At 44.4% G+C, this 18638-nt stretch overlaps 1 protein-coding gene across 1 annotated transcript in view; it reads left to right on the top strand.

Moving 5' to 3' along the window:
• The window catches only part of PCNT (pericentrin), a 1129672-nt gene that overhangs the window by 266263 nt on the left and 844771 nt on the right, over positions 1-18638 (top strand). The window contains exons 10-11 of the mRNA XM_086956243.1: positions 4755-5001; positions 5785-5869. Coding sequence (XP_086812369.1) covers positions 4755-5001; positions 5785-5869 — 332 coding nt within the window. The remainder of the gene's footprint in view (positions 1-4754; positions 5002-5784; positions 5870-18638) is intronic.

Consider the following 18638-nt stretch of genomic DNA (forward strand, 5'->3'; position numbering starts at 1 on the left):
AAAAAACGCATAAATGCACATTGCAAGATTCTATCCCAAAAAGAACAGGACTTGACCCCCATCTGAGCGAAGGTATATAAGAAACAGAGAAAGAGAGTATAAGTAAAGAGAGAAAGAAGAAAGGCCATAGAAACAAAGAAAAGCGAAAGCAAACCCCACCCCCAAACCCCCACCCTGCATACCAGCAGAAGGCTACGGCCCCCCCCCCCCTATAGGCATGCCTGTCGCCCCAACAACTGAAACCCCATTTACGAGAAAAAGGGAGGAGGACCCTTGCACCCGCCCCCTTCCTCACCCCCCCCCCCCCCCCCCACCCCACCGCAGAAAAGAATGTAAGCTCCCCAAAAAGGAGGCGGCCATCATGATGTGTCCATCTCACCCTTCCCACAGTCACAATAACGAGCCAGGTCCCATATCACCACCGGAATCACCAACTCAGTAAAACAATCAGGCAAAGCTCATCCTTGACCAGTTCGAGCAAGAGTAAGTAGACTCTCCAACCCAACAGTTCCACAGGCAGACGAGCCCGGTGACCAAACTTGCTGCTTATGAGCCACCCAAGTGCTCGGCGGAGGCAGCAGAGCAGTGAGAAGACCGCTTCGCCAGTGGTCACTTTCAAATAGCGTGAGGACCCGGCGTTGCTGTTTGGTGGCGAGCACATAAGTCTGAAGTTCAAAAAAATTGTCAGTCGTGCAAATCCGACCGGAAAGCTCACTGTTCTCAAAATCCAGCACCTTGCACCCCAGGGAGTCCTCGGTGACCAATAACTGAGCGCAGACTGGTTCCCGACCCATCGTACTCCCCTCTGCGCCTCCAGGTCCCATGTCAGGAATAATAGACGCCAGTGAGTCATGGAGGGCCATCAATCCACGGCTCAGGGAGGAGTAAAAATCATTGACGGCCAAAAGAACATCCCCTAATGTGTACTCCCTTTCACCGCTATCGATGGTTGCAATGCTCCTCGCCCCTGGGGACTCCCCAGGCAAGATAATAGACATCATATCAGGCATCCGGGGTCTGATTGTTACCTGGTAGTCTGTCGGGGTTGGAGCGGAACCATTTAGAACCCTCAGTGGTGCAGCGTCACCAATCCCTTACACGCCATGCCTGGGAGAAAGATCCATATCCTGACACTGGCCACGGCCGGCGGACGGTCACACTGAGGGCCAGGTCGCCCTGGGAGCCCACCAAAGACCTATGTGGGCGGCAGAACTGTTGTTTGGTCCCGGGTCATCCAGTGCTGTGAAAATCAGCCAAATGCGTGCCGTGGGGCTCAGGGCACTCGCATCGTACTCCGCTCGTGTCCGCCTGCAAAATCGCGCAAGCTGTGACACCGGTCCTCTCTGCCCGGCCGCAGCCGCTGTTGTTCGACTCCTCTCCGGCCACGTCACAGTTAGAGGTCCCGGATTACAGCTGGCACAGGCCACAATCTCCGTGACGACGTTTCTCTGTCATCCGGGGTGACCGCGAACTCGGGATTACGCGGTCGGGCACCGCTTCACCTTAGCTGTGCGGAGGTATGGTTCAGACGCAGGATTAATGTCAGGATGCTAGGGAGGGAGAGGGCGACCGGCGGAGCCGGGCTCCTAAGCTGCCATTTTGGACGCCGTCTTGGCTCCTCCCCCCGTCTTACAGCATTGTTAGAGGCGACCTATGATTGTTTCTGAAAACTTTCAAACATGTTTGTCTATGTAGTGATATGTTCTGATGTATTAAGGTGACACGCTTCTGCATGGCATGGTAAATAAATAGTTTTGCATGTATGTTTGCATGGTTTGTCCCATGTACAGACACTTGGAGCCAAGCCAGACCCATAGCTCCGCTTTGGCGCATCCTATTAATTTTCCTGCACACCCTTCTCTATTTGCTTCTTGGGCTTAGTACATGAAGCCATCAGTCAGTTGATAAAATGATTTGCTAAAGGCGAGGACTAGAACCATTGAGACCTGTTCACATGCACCCACTTGGCGAATCTAGCATCCAGGCTTCTTGTAGCAGAGATGAGAAGATTGGGTGCAGTGAAAAAACTGTTAAAGTAATTTGTCCTAGGGCAGGAACTCCAGGCTATTGTGATGTACATGACCATGGTCTTTGGTCCTTGGGATAAACTAGCAGGTCTAGTTGGATGGGCAGGGTGTTGTTTTAATGACGGTATTTGGGGTGTGATGCCCTTCAAATACATTCTTGGTTTGATAGGTGGGTTCTGTGTAGGGTATGCTACATCTGTTCGTTTTTCTCGTCGGCATGTCACTAAGATGTTTTAACTTATTCCTTTTTTGGATTAGGATCTTAAATATAGTGATTGCTTTACCTAAAAAGTGGTTAATCTGCACCATTAGTAAATTTACACCAAAATGTAGATCTACCTTTTGTACTTAACAGACATTAGTAGTAGTAGGCTTCGAAAGCCAGGCATACTATTGACAATCGGACTGGCAATCAGTCAAGCAAAAGGTTTTGCGATGAATGCTTGCAAATAATCTAACCAGTGGCAGTTGTTCGAGATAGCATTCCAAATCATTGTTTCGCCCATTCTTCCCCTCTTGACATACTTAATTTAAATTAGTACTTAACCTGTTCATCATGGAAATAGTCCATCCTGAACCTTGGCCATCTTATTTTTCCGCTCCACTGCTTTTTTTGTTGAGAGATTTGAGATTCACACCCCCTAAATTTCAGTAACTTAGCTATGCTCCTGTATTCAGAAATATTAGGATACTGGAGGAGTAGTAAGTAAAGAGACCTGGTTTTCGAGCTGCTTGCAAGAGGGAGTCTGTCTTTGTGATTTAGTATCAAAGCGACAGGTTCATGGAGGAGCTGCATAGGGTCCCCTGTGCAAAGAAATACAGGGTTTACTGTTGATCATAACGTTTACCACTGGTGCCCAGGGATTTAACCTTTCTGGTGACCTCAAAACTGAGTACCAAGTTAACACCTTTAGCTCTTGACATCCAGGGTAGCAATATCAAGGGGTCACAAATCACTTGGGAAGGTGATGTGAACTCATGTTTCTGGTTGAAATGTGGTAATGGAAGTTGGGGATAAATATCTCCAACCCTGCAGCACAGTTTCTCTGTGCCACTAGTCTTTATCCGAAACTATTTTCTTCAATGGTGGTATCATGATTTCCAGCATTCTAGAAGCCTCCATATTAGGATAACCTCCTCTAATATGTATGGAAAGATCCTGTGCCTTAGCCAACTCTCAACTGCCTGTCCTCTAAGTTCTAACAATATAATTTACAGAATTTTTCAATCAACCGAACGTCTGACGTAAAGATGGTATAAGATCCTTCTGTGCATTTATCTTAAGCATCATTCAAGTGGAGGAAGCTGTGTCTGGAGATGCAGATGAACCTCAAAAACTTGGATAAAAACGTAGGTGAGATTGATCTTACTAACCATATCGAGGTTGTAAGAAGGTAAAGGGCAAGATCCACCAAAGAAATAAGAGGTGGGCTTGAACAAGAAATTGCACAACAATCCTCTTTGTGAATTTGTTTGTGGAAATAGCTTACCTTGAGGATAAAGATTCTCTAGGACACATTTAGTGGAGTCTGCCATAGAAAAGTGCTGGGAGTTAGTTTTGAATGTGCTCAATGAAAATAGGAGTTTGAACGTTGCTTGCTTGAGGTCTTGCCTCTGGCATCTGACTGCTGGGTATGTTGCCCTGTTCAATAAAAGGAGGTTGCATATAGTTTCTAGAAACATGGAATAAAACAAAGAAGACTGTTTATACATCCTAATTATGTTCAGCTGGTTGCATATATTTTATATAATTAATTATTTGCATGTAGACCGGATGGCCCTGTGCCATTTAATTTACTTTGTGTCATACGATAAGAGGAACTTCTGAATCAGCCATCCAACAAGCCCATCATGGCTGAATAACGTTTTAAAGCTAAAACTTTACTGGAAAACCAAAAACATGTACTGCTGCGCTTGAGTGATGGTTGTAGCCTGAAACAACATAAAGCTGACCGGTGGCTTAAACTGTTTCTTACCTTGACCTACTATACATCTTCAAAACCTGTTACTTTTTTTTAAAAAACAAACTTTATTGCCTTTTCCATGTTGCACAGTATTTCCCCTGATCGCGGCACAAATAAACACAAAGCAGACTCATTTTAATGCAACACACCGCATATCCTGCATGGTCTTACAGTTATGATTCCTGACTTTATTAGGCGCGTTCTCGGTTAGTGCCGCTTCTGCTTACGATCTTGAAGGTTCCCCCTACCGTCTTCCCTTCCTCAACAAACAACTGATCTCTCCTCCATCACCCAACTACATCTATTGAGCCCAGATGGGCGCCTCCCCTGTACTTGAGGTGTGCGTGATGATGTTTAGCCGGAGCCTCCTTGTCGTATCCCAGTCTTCTCATGTTTAGTTCTAGTATGTCCCTATCTCTCGGGATCCATGGTGCTATCCCGTCCTAACCTGGCCCCTGGGGGTTCTCTATTCGAGGTGGTCTCTCAGGAGTAGAAGCCTCAGATGCTCCGTCCACTCTTTAGATCTTCCACCAAACCTTCCCATGCTCTAGCTCGTTCATCAAAACTTGTTACTTAATGTATTTAGACCACAGGTTCTTCAAAGTCTCTTTCTCATATTTCAATCCTTTTCAAAGCTACCCCACATTTGCTGAAGATTGTGACTATGTAGAAGCCTTGACAAGGGTATTGGTTTATTGGAAATAATTCGTAACTTTTTAATTTTAACAGGTGAGTTATTTCAGCATCTCTTTTCTCTCTTCAGACTTGAAGGAGCAGCTACTAGCCCGCACATCTCATGTGGCAGAAATTGAGCGAGTCAAGCAGGACTTTGAGATACAACGGCAACAGTTGAAGAGAGCCCATGAGACTGAGCTCGAGCAACTTAGGATCTACTTCGAGCAGAAGTTGAGGGGCACAGAAGAGAATTACAGGGAGGAGCTTACTCTCCTGCACCAGCGACTGCGAGAAGTGAATGATGATTCAATCAAAGAAGGGGCTACTGACCTCAGGTGCCAAAAACTGTTCCCATCCATATCTTTTCTAAACGGTATAATCTTTTTATCTCCCAGGACACACACCCTCTCAAAGCTTATTCCAATTGCTTGTTGAAGTAGGCACAACGTTGAATGGTTTTTGGTTTGGAAGGGCTGTTGATCATCAAACAAATTGCACAGTTTGATTCTGTGCTGTCCTCAAAATCATAAATATATAATTAATCAAATTCTTCCTAAAAAACATTATCCCCAAAACCTATTCTTATCAGAAACTCTGCTTCTTTAAAGGACATGACGATCAGAGAGCATACATTGGTATGTATTAGCTGGGCACAAGTACATCCTAATGGTGTGACCCAGCATGTGCTTTACCTCTTCTATAATAACAATAAAGGGTCTGGCTCAAAAGCAGCAAGGCTGAGCACATAGTAACCAAAAACCACAACCAGTTGCCAATGCTGCTACAATTTCCTAAATTAAATTTCCAGACGTAAGAACTACCCATCAGTACATCTTAAAGCTCATTAGTCACTTTTATTTTTAAATTCTTGTTTCATTTTGTCGAACTTTTTTCATATTTATATCTATGTATACACAACTTTTTACAATACCCCACAAAACTGTACAATAAATTCACAAATGACACAACAAATCACATCTTCTAGCTGCATGGAGGGTAGTGCCTTTACAATGCTACACATTTTTGAATTTGTCATCTGATGTTTAATTGTAAGAAAGTGCTATATCCCATTGCTAGAAAATCCAGTGTTCGGTTTTTATTTTGTCATCTTTCCACAGTTCCTCTGTTCTTGTGGATGAGACATCTGACAACCGGAATCATGAACTCCTGGAACAGCTCACACAGCAGCTTGAGCAGCACAGGGTATGTCCTTATGATAGTATTGCCAAACATTGAAGCTTGAAAAAGAATTGTATATATTGGACTGTGGTAGTCTCCATTGTGCAGTTATGGGTCAGTCAAACTTTCCATTGAAAAGGCATTTTTTGTTTTTCCTATATCCTGGCCCCCATTAATTTATCAACTAAGGCCCTGCTTGCAATTTATGTGCAGTTCCATGCAAGGGAATGAAGTTGAGCGGTGGGTTCAAAAATAATGCTTGTTCCTATTTTAGCTCTCCTGAGAAAAGACATTTTGCTCTCTCCTACAGCCAAAACCACTGATTTATAACTATCTTGCCATAAAGGTAGAACTTTGCTTAAAAAGTATGCTATCTAGTGTTTGACCTGGATGTGTGGAAGTTGTTTTTCTTCAAAGAAGTCTTGAGTCACAAGTTGTAGTGACTCCTCCTCTTGGTATTTGTGCATTTGCATCTACGCCATTGTTGGAATGTTTTTAGTTGGCTGCCTGGTTCGGACGTGTGGGCTTGTGCTGTGGATCCAGACTGTTACAGTTCTCGTTGCGGTTCCTCTTACACTCGAACCCTTGTCTGTGTTTCATTTGTGCTTTAGCACTCAGCTTATTGAGGAAAACTTCTTTGCTTTTTGAGTCGACGCGCTTCCTCCTCTTCCTCTAAAGGGATTCTCCCTGCGGGGCCATTGTATTCACTCTCTGCCCGGTTCTTCAGAGAATGCCCTGCTCGTGATGAAACGGACACCCTTACCTTTCTGCCCTTGCTGCCACGGACTGACTTGCATCAGGTCTGTAATCTGTGTCCGTCACAGGAACACTAAGAATTTGCGCTCAAAGAAAACTGTGGAAGACTGTAGAACATGTCTGCTCGAAATGCAGCAGAGGAGAATTGAGGACACTCCCTACATCTTCGTCCATGAAGATATCGGTGAAGAGGACGTACAAAACCGCAAAGCTTCCACAGTGAAGGAAGAGGTGTTCTTCCTTAGGGGCAATTCCGACTCCGAAGTCGGCTTCAAGATGATGGATCAGACACTGGTTCCACAGTCCGTGAGTATGGTAGCCCCGTCCTTCACCTCTCTGAAAATTCTAAAATTGCACAGCCCCCATTGATCAAGGTCCGCACTGAGCAACTGATTCGGATGCTCTGCACGGAAACCCTTTGCTGTCAACTACTGTGGTGCCCGTCTGTGCTAATTTGACCGTCAACATCCACTGTTTCGATACCGAGTAGAACTTCGTGTTGAAAAAGAAGCACAGCTTGAATCCAAAAGCTTTGAAGCCTGCTTCTAACCACATACTAGCAAATCTGTGGAGCCTATCCTCCATTAATACAAGAAAAGCTGGGTGCTCAAAAGAAGCAGATCCACATTCAGCCTTTCACCGGATGTAGCCTTAAAAAGCCTTCAGCTCTGTTTTCCCCCACCATCGAAAAGGCAGCTCTTTCTAAGAGGCACTTAACTCACCCAAACCACCTCAAAGGAAGAAAATGAACAAAGCCACTCGTCCTTTGCGTCGTCAACTGCTGCCACCACCACCCCCACCAGACTCACCATCTCTACCACAATCTGTTCGAGATCCCCTAGATATCTCACCTCCGGGATCCCTTGGTAATGGTAGAGGTGAACACAATACTAAGGATGACACCTTTGGGACACCACCACACACTGACCCCTGGGATGAATATTATGACCACCCCTGCCACGCCCCCCCTGCCCAGGACACTGATCTGAATGTATATCCCGCCCATCCCCTCCTGACTATTCCACTGCGTATCAGGAGCGAATTGGTAGGGCTGCTACCTTTTTAATGATGTCCAGCTCCATAAGGAACTTTTATAGGGTTTCCTCTTTGAGACCCTTTTATCTACCCCTAGGGCCACTCAGTACTTAGCCATGATAAAAGGCATGTTACGCCACACTGAGGATATTTTTCAAAGACCCTGTTATTGCTAGAATCTTTCGCTCTCTAGCTCCAAAATACCTTAGGGGACAAGTACCACTAGACTATCTAGTGATAGCTACTGCTCATAAGCGTGATAATTCAGTAGCTAGCGGAGACTCCCTGCTGCCTTACAAAGGGAGCAAGCACATTGATGCGGCAGGGAAAAGCAGTGCGGCAGAATCTGCAAACCGTAGGCGTATTGCCAACTCAATAAGTTTACTTGCTCGTTGTCTCCGTGTGCACTGGGATGAAATGAAGGAGCTCCTTCAACATGTCCCAGAGGAGCAGAGGAAAAGAAGACAAGATATTGTCTCAGAGGGCAAGCTCATAGGTTGTGCCCTAGACTCTGCTGACACTGCAGCTAGAGGCATCAATACAAGCATCTTGCTTCGATGCCACGCATGACTGCTTATTACGAGATTCAAACTAGAAGTACAGTAGAATCTACTTATTGTACCCTTCAACAAAGAGCATCTCTTTGGCCCCCAAGTTGATGAGGCCCAACTGACAGGGCTGGACTGGCCGTTGCGGGCACCAGGCATTACCCCAGTGGCCCGCTAGGGTGGGGGCTGGTTTTGTTACCAGGGGCCGGCAATGTCGGCACCCTGTAACAAAATAGTCCAAAATCGGCCTTTGCAAACCGCTCGGCCGCACCCCTCCTCCATCACAGTGGGGTCAGCAGAGCAGTTTGCCAGGGTCGGTTTTGTTTCCCATTCTGGCCCTGCCAACTGAGACGGCAAAATCAAAGGGACCCCTTCAAATGGCTACTCCCCATGGCTTCTTCCACTGCGGCAACTATCATGCAGGGTCCAAAGCCACCACTTCAGATGCCTCCATCTCCTACCAGCATAGTCACAACCATCACTTCTCTCCAAGAGGTTACTTTAGAGGCTCCTACAGGGGCAGCAATGTCAAGGGTGCTTTCCCACATGGTGAAATACCCACCACCAAACTATGACTTCCGTCTCCACCCCTTGCCCATATAACAGTTGTTTACGGGAGTTTTCAAGCAAATGGCAGTCAAGAACATCAGACCAGTAGGTATTGGACAATATCCAACATGGCTATTGTCTGGAACTCTGCACCGCGACTCCCAGTATTCCACCTCGCATTTACAGGTTATCACTAGACCATCAAACACTGCTAAAGCAGGAAGTGCAAGTTCTTCTTCTTAAAGGAGCTACGGAACCCGTCCCTCTACGCCATCAAGGGTCTGGAGTACGCTCCCTATAATTACTAATCCCCACAAAGGGCGTATCTTTATGACCCATACTAGATTTAAGGGTCCTAAGCCACTACATCCTGTCCGAGCACTTACATATGGTCACTCTTCAAGATGTGATCCCAACTCTCCAACAAGGCACCTTTCTGGCTGCTCTCGATCCAAAGGACGCCTATTTTCACATTCCAATACATCCAGCACATTGCAAATACCTAAGATTTGTGACGGGAGGAAAACATTACCAATTCAAAGTCCTTCCTTTTGGGATCGCTTCTGCACTTCAGGTGTTCACTAAATGCCTAGCAGTAGTAGCATCACATCTACTAAGACAAAACGTCCATTTGTTCTCTTATCTGGACGACTAGCTCATCAAAGCCAGTACTCCTCATCAATGCCAGTACTCCTCATCAATGCCATCAATACACTCAAGCCACAATCGTTCTGCTCCCTTGCTTAGACTTCAGCATCAATATTGCCAAATCTCACCTTCATCCTCTACAAGTTCAGACAAATCAAGCAGCTTTCCTAAAATTACAAGTAGGATTAGCTTATACCAGTACTGTAAGAATCCAATATTTTCAAACATCTATACCCTGTTTTTAAACCAATCAAAAACTCGTAGTAAGAACAGTCATATGAGGCTCCTACGCATGATTTCCTTCATTGCCATAGTACACTCATGCTCGACTACAAATGCATCTGTTACAGGAAGGATTAGCTCATCAATGGTCTCAGTCATAAAGTTAGTAAGAAGATCTAGTGTTGATAAACAGACGCACTCATCAGTGGTGGAATATCAACAAACTCTTACAAGAGTGGCCTTTTCTCAACCCTGTTCCCCACATCACACTGACCACCGACGCATCACTAACAGGCTGGGTACATACTTACAAGATCTCACAGTACAGGTATGGGACGCCAAGCACCAGACTCTCCACATCAACTACCTAGAGCTTAAAGCTATTCAATGCTATGGTATAGCATTGAAAACGTTCGTACCTCACCTGATGAGCAAAGTTGCTCTAGTCTGGACAGACAATATTACAGCCATGTACCATCTACAACAAGCTTTGGCGTAGCCAATAGGTCTTGTCTTTGGGACAATTTTAAGTGTTTAGCTGAGAGCATTTGGCTTTGCTAGTGTGTTAACGTTATGTTGTAAAGCAGTGGGGCTTCTGCCTAGCATGCTTAAGAGTTATAATAAAAAAATTTTATAAGCTTTTTTGTTTCAGACTAACCTATAACGTTTAGACAGTTGATAACTGCTTGTTGTGACTCTCAATTTTTGTTTGTTTGTTGTAAATTTGTGCTGTTGCTATATAGTATGGCTAAATGTTTTTGGCTTAAAGGGGTGTTGAGTGAAGGTTTGTAAATTAAGTAGAGTTTTGGAATGGAGTGGATGTATGTGGTGTGTAGTGGAATGATGTGGTATGTTGTGCAGTGTTAATATGTGGATAGAAAGTATGTGGTATTTGATGTATAGAAATTGTGGAGTGGGATTGTGTAATGTAGAGTAACTCTAGGGTATGGTCTTTTGTTGTGGAGTGTTATGTAGTGGAGTTTGTGGTGTGCTGTTTAATCTTGTGATATAGAATTATGTGGTGTGGATTGTATGTATGTGGTATGTAATTTTGTATTATGTGGTTTCTTGTTATATTATGTGGTGTGTAATGGAAATGTGTTGAGTTGATTTGTGTGGCGTGGAACTGTGGTATTGAGTGAAATTATGCTGATTGTAATTATGTGGTATGGTGCCGAGTGTATTTGAGTAGCGGCTGCTATGGGGCAGTAGTGGTGAGGTGAAAAAAAGAATAGGTAAAAAAAGAAAAATTCACTTACCTGCTGGCCTTCGCCTCTCACCAGTCATCTTCGGTTGACACAGGAAACAGACAGACTGCCAAACTCCCCTAAGCCAATCGCTATGCTGCTGTCACCAGCATGACAGCAGCATTGTGATTGGTCTGAGCAGCTTGTTTCGGTGCTCAGTGGGAGGCTGCAGTCGGGTGGAGAAATGCTAAGTGTGCATAACTATTTGGTCAGCCCGAGATGGCTGGCCAAACAGTCATACACACTTAGAAAGTGCCCACCACTCCTTACCCTACTCTCTGGGCAGCCAGGCCACACGCCACACCTATACAGAGCCAGTACAGAAAAAAAATATTTTAACATGGTGTTATAATTTGATTTTTCCTGTGGGCGATGCTCCGCTGCCTTAGCGGAGGAGATGCCACTAGCGTATTTATGTGGATTGTTGCTATGTGGTATAGATTGGCTTTATGTGGGGTTTTATGTGGGGTGTATTTATGTGCTAGTGAGTAGAATGTTATTATGAATGAAGTTTTGTTGTGTTGATGTGTAGTGTTAATAGGCTAGGTGGTATTGAATTGTGAGATTAGCAAAATTAGAATACTTGACTCCACCAGGATCCAAAGTCATTATTTTACCGAGCTCCCTTGAAGTGAGGAGGCGGATTTCCAATAAAGGGAATCACAAAAACTTCCATGAAAAGTTGAACCCCCTTGTACCATCATTCTTACTCCAAAAGCGAAAATATTAGGCACCGGCACAATGAGCGGTTCCGTTAACTTTACCTAAACAAATGTGTAACATGGCCCCCCCACACCCAGTCACCCCCAAACATCAGTGGTCACAGAAACAGTAACTCACCAAAATGACCCATGCTAGTAGCAAGTTATTTTCCTGATAAAAAGTCTCATTCTGTGTGGGAGCGCACTGGTGATTTATTTGGCATTTATGCCTTAGACCAAATAATGCTCCACAGATCTCCAGGGTCTAGAAGCCACCCCCTCCGTTTGATGTAAATTGTGCCTTGATTTCTGTTTTTCCATGTTTATTTTTCCTGTTGCATATCACTATTTGCTGTGAAATGCTCTGATACCCCCGGGTCCAGCTAGCGCTATACAAAACTTCAAAAAATAAATAAAAATAAAAAAATAGTGTTATTTACACACTCGTGCATCTATTTTTGTTCTAATTTGTATGCAGACATGCATACATATTAATACATGCATGACAATGTGGCACAGATATACATACACAAATTTTAAAAAAGCATGTATAGAAATACGTTATGGCTGGGTAGTTAGCTAAGAGAGGAAGACATTACTCGTAGATTAATATTCTGTTCTAGACATGATTTAATGTCACTCAATGTGTCTAGGGCATTAGACAAAGACCAACAGTTAAACAATGGCTCACGAGCATGTCATACTTTGACACTAATAGTGAATTATACGCAAGTTTACAGCCACCCACATCCCGCCCTAGGGACATCTGGCAACCCTTGAGGGACTGTCTCTGACAGTAGGTAGTGCAAGGCACACAACCCATCACAGGGGGACAGGACCAACGTCCGGATATTCAACAAGCTGGAGAAAGGCTTGAGAATACACAGTGAATTGGCTGTTGATGGTAGGCGGAATGGGTATATCATTTGTAATCTCTATTCACAGTTCAGTAGGATGCAGACAATGTGTTACTATAACTGGACAATGCTACAACTTTGGTTTTGATTTGAGTCGCATCTACGCTTTTTTTTCTGTATACTGTTAGATAATGCATTAAAGAAAAATTACGTTAAAAAGTCACTCAATGTGTAGTGTATAAGGAATTGAAACTTCTCACCTAAGCAAAATAAAAACATTGAAACGTCACACGTAAGCAAGCTCAAATCTTTGCAACTACTGCCCATAATTTCAAATGCCTGGGCGTACACAATTAAAAAAAACAAATGTTTGAGTATGTGCAAACCTAATCACAGAAATCAAGTTTGCAAATCGGCAACCCATTTTAAGCACAGAAACACTGCTGTTCTCTTGCGCCCCTCGTTTTACCTTGTAACATTGCGTTGTGGCACTGATCATGAGGAATTCACATCACCTAACCTCATATTCACAGAAATGGAACCGATAGAGAACAAGCAGTTCGATGTCATGTTGGTTTCCTAATAGTCAACAGTAGGTATCCATTTTGAAAGTTTCAAAAACTCTCTCTATTTCAGAATTTCATATGCAAACAATCGCCCTCGCAATGTTTGAAGTTATTGAAATAATCAAAAATTAAGTTTATAATGATTAAACTCAATAAAAGTAAGTTCTACCTGTCTGCAATTCTATATAATGCATATTTTTAGTTCTTCAGTTTACTTCTACTTCAGGACTAGATAAGGTTATAAACTGGTTCGGATTGGGAACACAATTAGGCCCGGGCACCGAAAGAAAAGCGTGCCCCTATTGGTTGTTAATGACCTTTCATGAAACTTTGCTTCGTATAGGGAGTCATTTTGGGAGAAATCTCTGATAAAAATAAAATGCCATAAGCTTGTTGCGTCGGTAGCATTGACCAAGACTAGGCGCACCACTAAACATACCATTATTCCACAGCAACTCAACCGCAGGGTCTCCTCGCCTGATGTTCAGGCCTGTACATTTCTCTGCCTTGGGTGCCTGAGTGTGTTAGTCACCTATTGGTTCCTTAGTCTGTGCTTCCTCCAATGGTCCCTGAATATCCTGTATTATATCAAGTCGTGAGTCAGAGAACCATCTGCATCCACTGTGTCTGGAGGCTTCTTTTCACCTTCAAGGAACCAGGGTCTTCCTCTTTTGGTTTTAACTCAGGAGCCTCTTTGCAAGCAAGGTCTTTGGGGATTGCATACATGTTCATGCTTGATGTCTTTTTGTATTGTGGATAGAGACTTTAGCTGAATCTGGAAAAGCTGCAGGAAATCAGTCAAATGCCTTTCATTCTCTCTATATCACGTTCTGACTTGCTGTGTGGACCTCGTTCGTTCTCCCTATCACTCTTTGCCCCTCTCCTAGTTCTTCCTTTTTCTCTCATACTCTACTTTTCCTCTTCTTGGTGTCTTTCATTCTACCTATGTGCTTAACTAAGTCTCTGTCACATTTCCCCTCTTTCTTTTCCTTTCTTTCTTTGTCTACACACCCCCTCTCTCTCCCACTCCTGACTCCCCTGTGGGCTCTTTTTTTTTCTTTTGTTATATGTATATCTCTCAGGCCCATATTCCCCATATCATTTTATGTCCCTCCTTTAAGTTTTATTTCATTTCTATGTCTTGTAAACCTTTCGTTTTGTCTCATGTCTTGCTCTCTCCTGTCAGTCTTTCACATCCCTCTGCCCCGTGAATTTCTTTGTTTTACACCTAATGTTCTATTCTTATGTGCCTCTTTTATTGCCTTGCTGCAGGAAGTCTTCATATGCCTGGAGGCAGCGTTTAAAGCAAAGGAGAATCCACAGGTGGAATTTCCTTTACCATTCCATCCCTTTGATGAAGGAAATTCCTCTGGTGGATAGTAGTCTGCATTTAATAATAGCTCTTGGGATGATAGCAACCTCTAAAATAAGCCCTATATTGAGGGAGAGAATTAGGATAGGGCATATGAGCAGTAATCTTCCTTTGTTTTTTCTCGTAGACCAGGACATGTTTCACAACTTTTATTTAGCACACACTCTACCCAAAGGTATTGAAGTGCTTTACATGTAGATTTATTTTTTTAAGACACTGGGTTAGTGATACGCCTAGAATCAAAGAATATTCAGCTGACACCAAGCATCAAACCTGGTTTTCAAGTTTCGAAGTCGGCAGCTCTGGCCATTACACCACATCCTCTAAGACCACTTTCCTGCCTTTTCTCCACTTTCTCTCTATATTTAATAATTTCTGCCCTTCTCTCCACTGCCTTCCATCATTTCTTCTCCCTAATCTTCCCCTCACTCCCCCCATCGCTCTGCATCTCTACCACTCTTTTCCTCTCTCCTCTACCTTTCCTGTCTTTCTCATTTAATTTCCTTTTCCCCTTCCCATATTTGTCATTCTTCTCCACTCTGCTGTCTCACTTCTCCTTTTGTCTCTCTCCGCAATGTTGTCCTCGCTCAGTGCATTTTGTTACTGTCCTGACATGTCTTTTATACCTTTCCTTTGTCATTTAGGCCTCAAAGGAAAGTTTTTCACACACTATTTTGTGTTGTCAAACCTATTTTTCTTTTGGCTCATGTTGGTTGCTTGCATTATAGTCCCTCCCAGATAACAAGGTGGCAGAGGGTTTCTGCTGGAAACGAAAGTAGAACCTTTTAGATGGCCGTCACACTTACTCTTTCACCCTACACAGCCCCCTTTCACTCCACCCCAGATAACATTATAGCTGGATGTGACACTCAAAAAGAGCCCTGCCACCCCCAGTGGCCTCACTGTCTATCTTAGAGACTCTGGATGCGAGAGGACTCATCACATGCTGTCCCTGCTCAGTTTGGCACATTGTCCTCCTGCACCAGACAATGAGCCTGCCATTCTCTGTAGTTGATTATAACGAGCTTCAATCTTTGCTTAAGGCTACAGTAGCCTTTAAGCTCCAGAGCAGGATGTGACACTCAAAAAGAACCCTACCACCCCCAGTGGCCTCACTGTCTATCTTAGAGACTCTGGATGCGAGAGGACCCATCACATGCTGTCCCTGCTCAGTTTGGCACATTGTCCTCCTGCACAAGACAATGAGCCTGCCATTCTCTGTAGTTGATTATAACGAGCTTCAATCTTTGCTTAAGGCTACAGTAGCCTTTAAGCTCCAGAGCAGGAAAATTTGATTTTTATTGAATGCCCGATTGCCCGCCCTGCCAATTCGACATTGTTTATAAATGCCGATTGTAGTCTGTTTTCATTTGGAAGATGAACCCCCCCCCCCCACCTGCTTTTGCATTTAATTATGGTGGGCATCATTATATTCATGGTAACACTTCGTTTTACTTGAGAATTATACCATGTTAACTGCGCTGATGGTTAGCTGGCTGTACTTTCACTGCCAGAGCTCCCACAAAGTTTCCTATGCCATGGCATACTTTAATAGCTTATCCAAGCCAGGTATTTTCCTTGCATTCTGGACGTGTAGTGCCTGTGTCGTCATAAGGACTACAAACCAAAACTGTAACGTTAAATTCCTGGGCTGGATAAAATACGCCCAAGACTAAGACATTTTACAGCCCTGCTGAAGCATCTTTGATTTGGAAGCCATGACACCACACATTAAAGTTGGAGTAATGTAGAAACTGTAGGGACTGTAGAAACACATAAGAACCCATGCACCATTGTTCTAGGCTCTACATGCATCTTTCTGGCGAGTACGTGTTGGGGGCCAATGTTGAAGACTGCTATGCCAGCTTGTGCCAGCAAATCTCGTCTTCCTTGGACAAAGTGGCTCCATTCTGTAAGTTAAGGGCTAGGCAGAAACAAGCCAAGCCCTGGTATTCCATCGATCTCTGGCAGCTGAAGCAGCGATGCAAGCGGGCAGAAAGGGCCTTGAGGAAGCATTATTTAGACCTGGAAAAAAACATCTTTAAGCGTGCCTTGATGGAATATAAAGCACAGATTAAGTGTGCGAAGGCTATCTATCTAGAGGAAACACTGAATCAAGAGACTAATAAGTCACAGACTTTGTTCAGGATTGTAAGTGACATCTCTCGGCCTGCATGTGCCATGAATAACATCCCGGCCTCTCAGGCTCTATGCGACTCTTTGGAAGCTGCATTCAAAGACAAGATAGCTACCATCTTGAGCAGTCTTACTATGTCTGACTCTCAATCTGTGGTGCCCCCGGTTTTTCCTTCTATGCCGGGCGATCCGGAAGATTTCGTTGACCGGCCTCAGCTGAGCTGCTTCGCTGTCCCGCACTTCGATGATTTCTGTAGACTGGCATTGACTGTGTCTTCGGGTACTCCTATGGACCCCCTTCCTCATAAGTTTTGTAAACTCTTTCATAAAGAAATTTTTCACCCACTGTATTCCATCTGTCTCCAGTCCTTTGAAACCGCTATGGTTCCTGAGTGCTGGAAGCTAGCAGTGGTGTCTCCCCTTCTGAAGAAGCCCACACTAGATCCCACCTGCTCTGCGAACTATAGGCCTATTTCACTGCTCCCTTTTCCGGTCCAAATCATGGAGAGGTTGGTTACCCAGTCTCTGTCCAGATACCTGGAAGATAACATCTGCTTGAATGTGGCCCAGTTCGGCTTCCGGCCAGCGCATGGTACGGAGTCGGCACTTGTGTTCGTGTTGGATAAACTTTGTTCGCGGGTCGACACCGGTCGAGCAGCCTTTTTAGTGCTGCTCGACATGTCGGCCACGTTCGACACGGTCAGCCACTCAACCCTCATCAGGAGACTTGAGGAGGCCGGGGTAATGGGGCGGGCACGGGACTGGTTAGTCTCGTATCTTCACAATAGGCAGCAGGTGGTGGCATTGCCGCCTTTTAGATCTGGCATTCGGAAGGTAGGGCAGGGGGTGCCTCAGAGCTCAGCCATCAGCCCAATATTATTTAATCTGTACCTCCGTCCTTTGTTTCAATTGATAAGTTCCTTTAGTATCTCAGTATTTAATTACGCCCATGATACTCAGTTAGTTTTCTCCTTGGAAGGTAAAGAGGCCGTCTCTTTAGAGACCTTTCACCGCTGCATGACAGCAACAGCGGGCTGGCTGTGCTCCAACTCACTCCAGTTTAACGGGTCTAAAACAGAGGTGCTGTACTTTTCCAACGATCTTGTTCCACGCTCACTGCCACAGGGTTTTTGGCCTTCTTCCTTTTCGGAGACAGTGACGGCAGCGGAGTCTGTTCGTAATTTAGGGGTCATGTTTGGCCCTAATTTACAACTGGATGTCTTCGCCAATAAGACCGTAGCCACTTGTATGTTGTTGCTTCGCATGCTTCGCAAAGTCCTTCCTATGCTCCCAGCACAGGCTAGACCTGAAGTTGTGCGGCGGATTATTTTAAGAAGGTTGGACTATTGCAACGCATTGCTCCTGGGAGCTCCTAAAACCTTGGTTGGCAAGCTTAAACGCATACAAAACATGGCTGCCCAGTTGGCTCTCTCCTGCCCGCGCATTGCTTCTTCCACCTCTGCACTGTCTGATCTTCATTGGCTGCCTGTCCAGCAACGGATTCTTTTCAAGGCATCATGTTTGGTTTTTAAAGCCTTGCACGGACAGGGACCTATTTTGCTCCAGAATCTTTTTTCTTGGTATGCTACTCCTTGAATTTTGCGATCTTCCTCGGCATGTCTGGTAACGGTTCCCAGATTTCTGAGGTCAAGGATGGGAGGTCGCTCTTTCAGCTTTTCTGCTGCTAGGCTCTGGAATTCTCTTCCGTTATCCTTGAGGAGCCAAAGCGAATTTCCATCGTTTAAGAGAAATTTGAAAACGTATCTATTTCCAAGAGTAGTGTAATCTCTGTAAGTGTGTGCCAGCCATGTTTTGTCAAAGCGCCAGGATACCCTTTGGGTGACAGTCTCGCGCTATATAAGATCGCAATACATACATACATACATACATACATACATACATACATATCACAAATACAGAAGAAGCTGATGTGTGAATAACCTACATTCCAATGCTATTGGAAATACTGTGCAGGGCTGATGTTTTCAATGTGACCTGTTCCTCCCCTGTGTCTAAGCGCCCGTTTTAGTTAGTAAGCACCGTACGCACAGTACTAATAACACAGCCACTCTGTGTGGAAACGCGCATATATAGATTGTAAATTGTAAAAATTGTAAATTGATACTTGTATAGCGCACTACTCACCCGCAAAGGTC

The sequence above is a fragment of the Lissotriton vulgaris genome, chromosome 2_1 (genome assembly GCF_964263255.1).
Source record: "Lissotriton vulgaris chromosome 2_1, aLisVul1.2, whole genome shotgun sequence".
Classification (NCBI taxonomy): Eukaryota; Metazoa; Chordata; class Amphibia; order Caudata; family Salamandridae; genus Lissotriton; species Lissotriton vulgaris.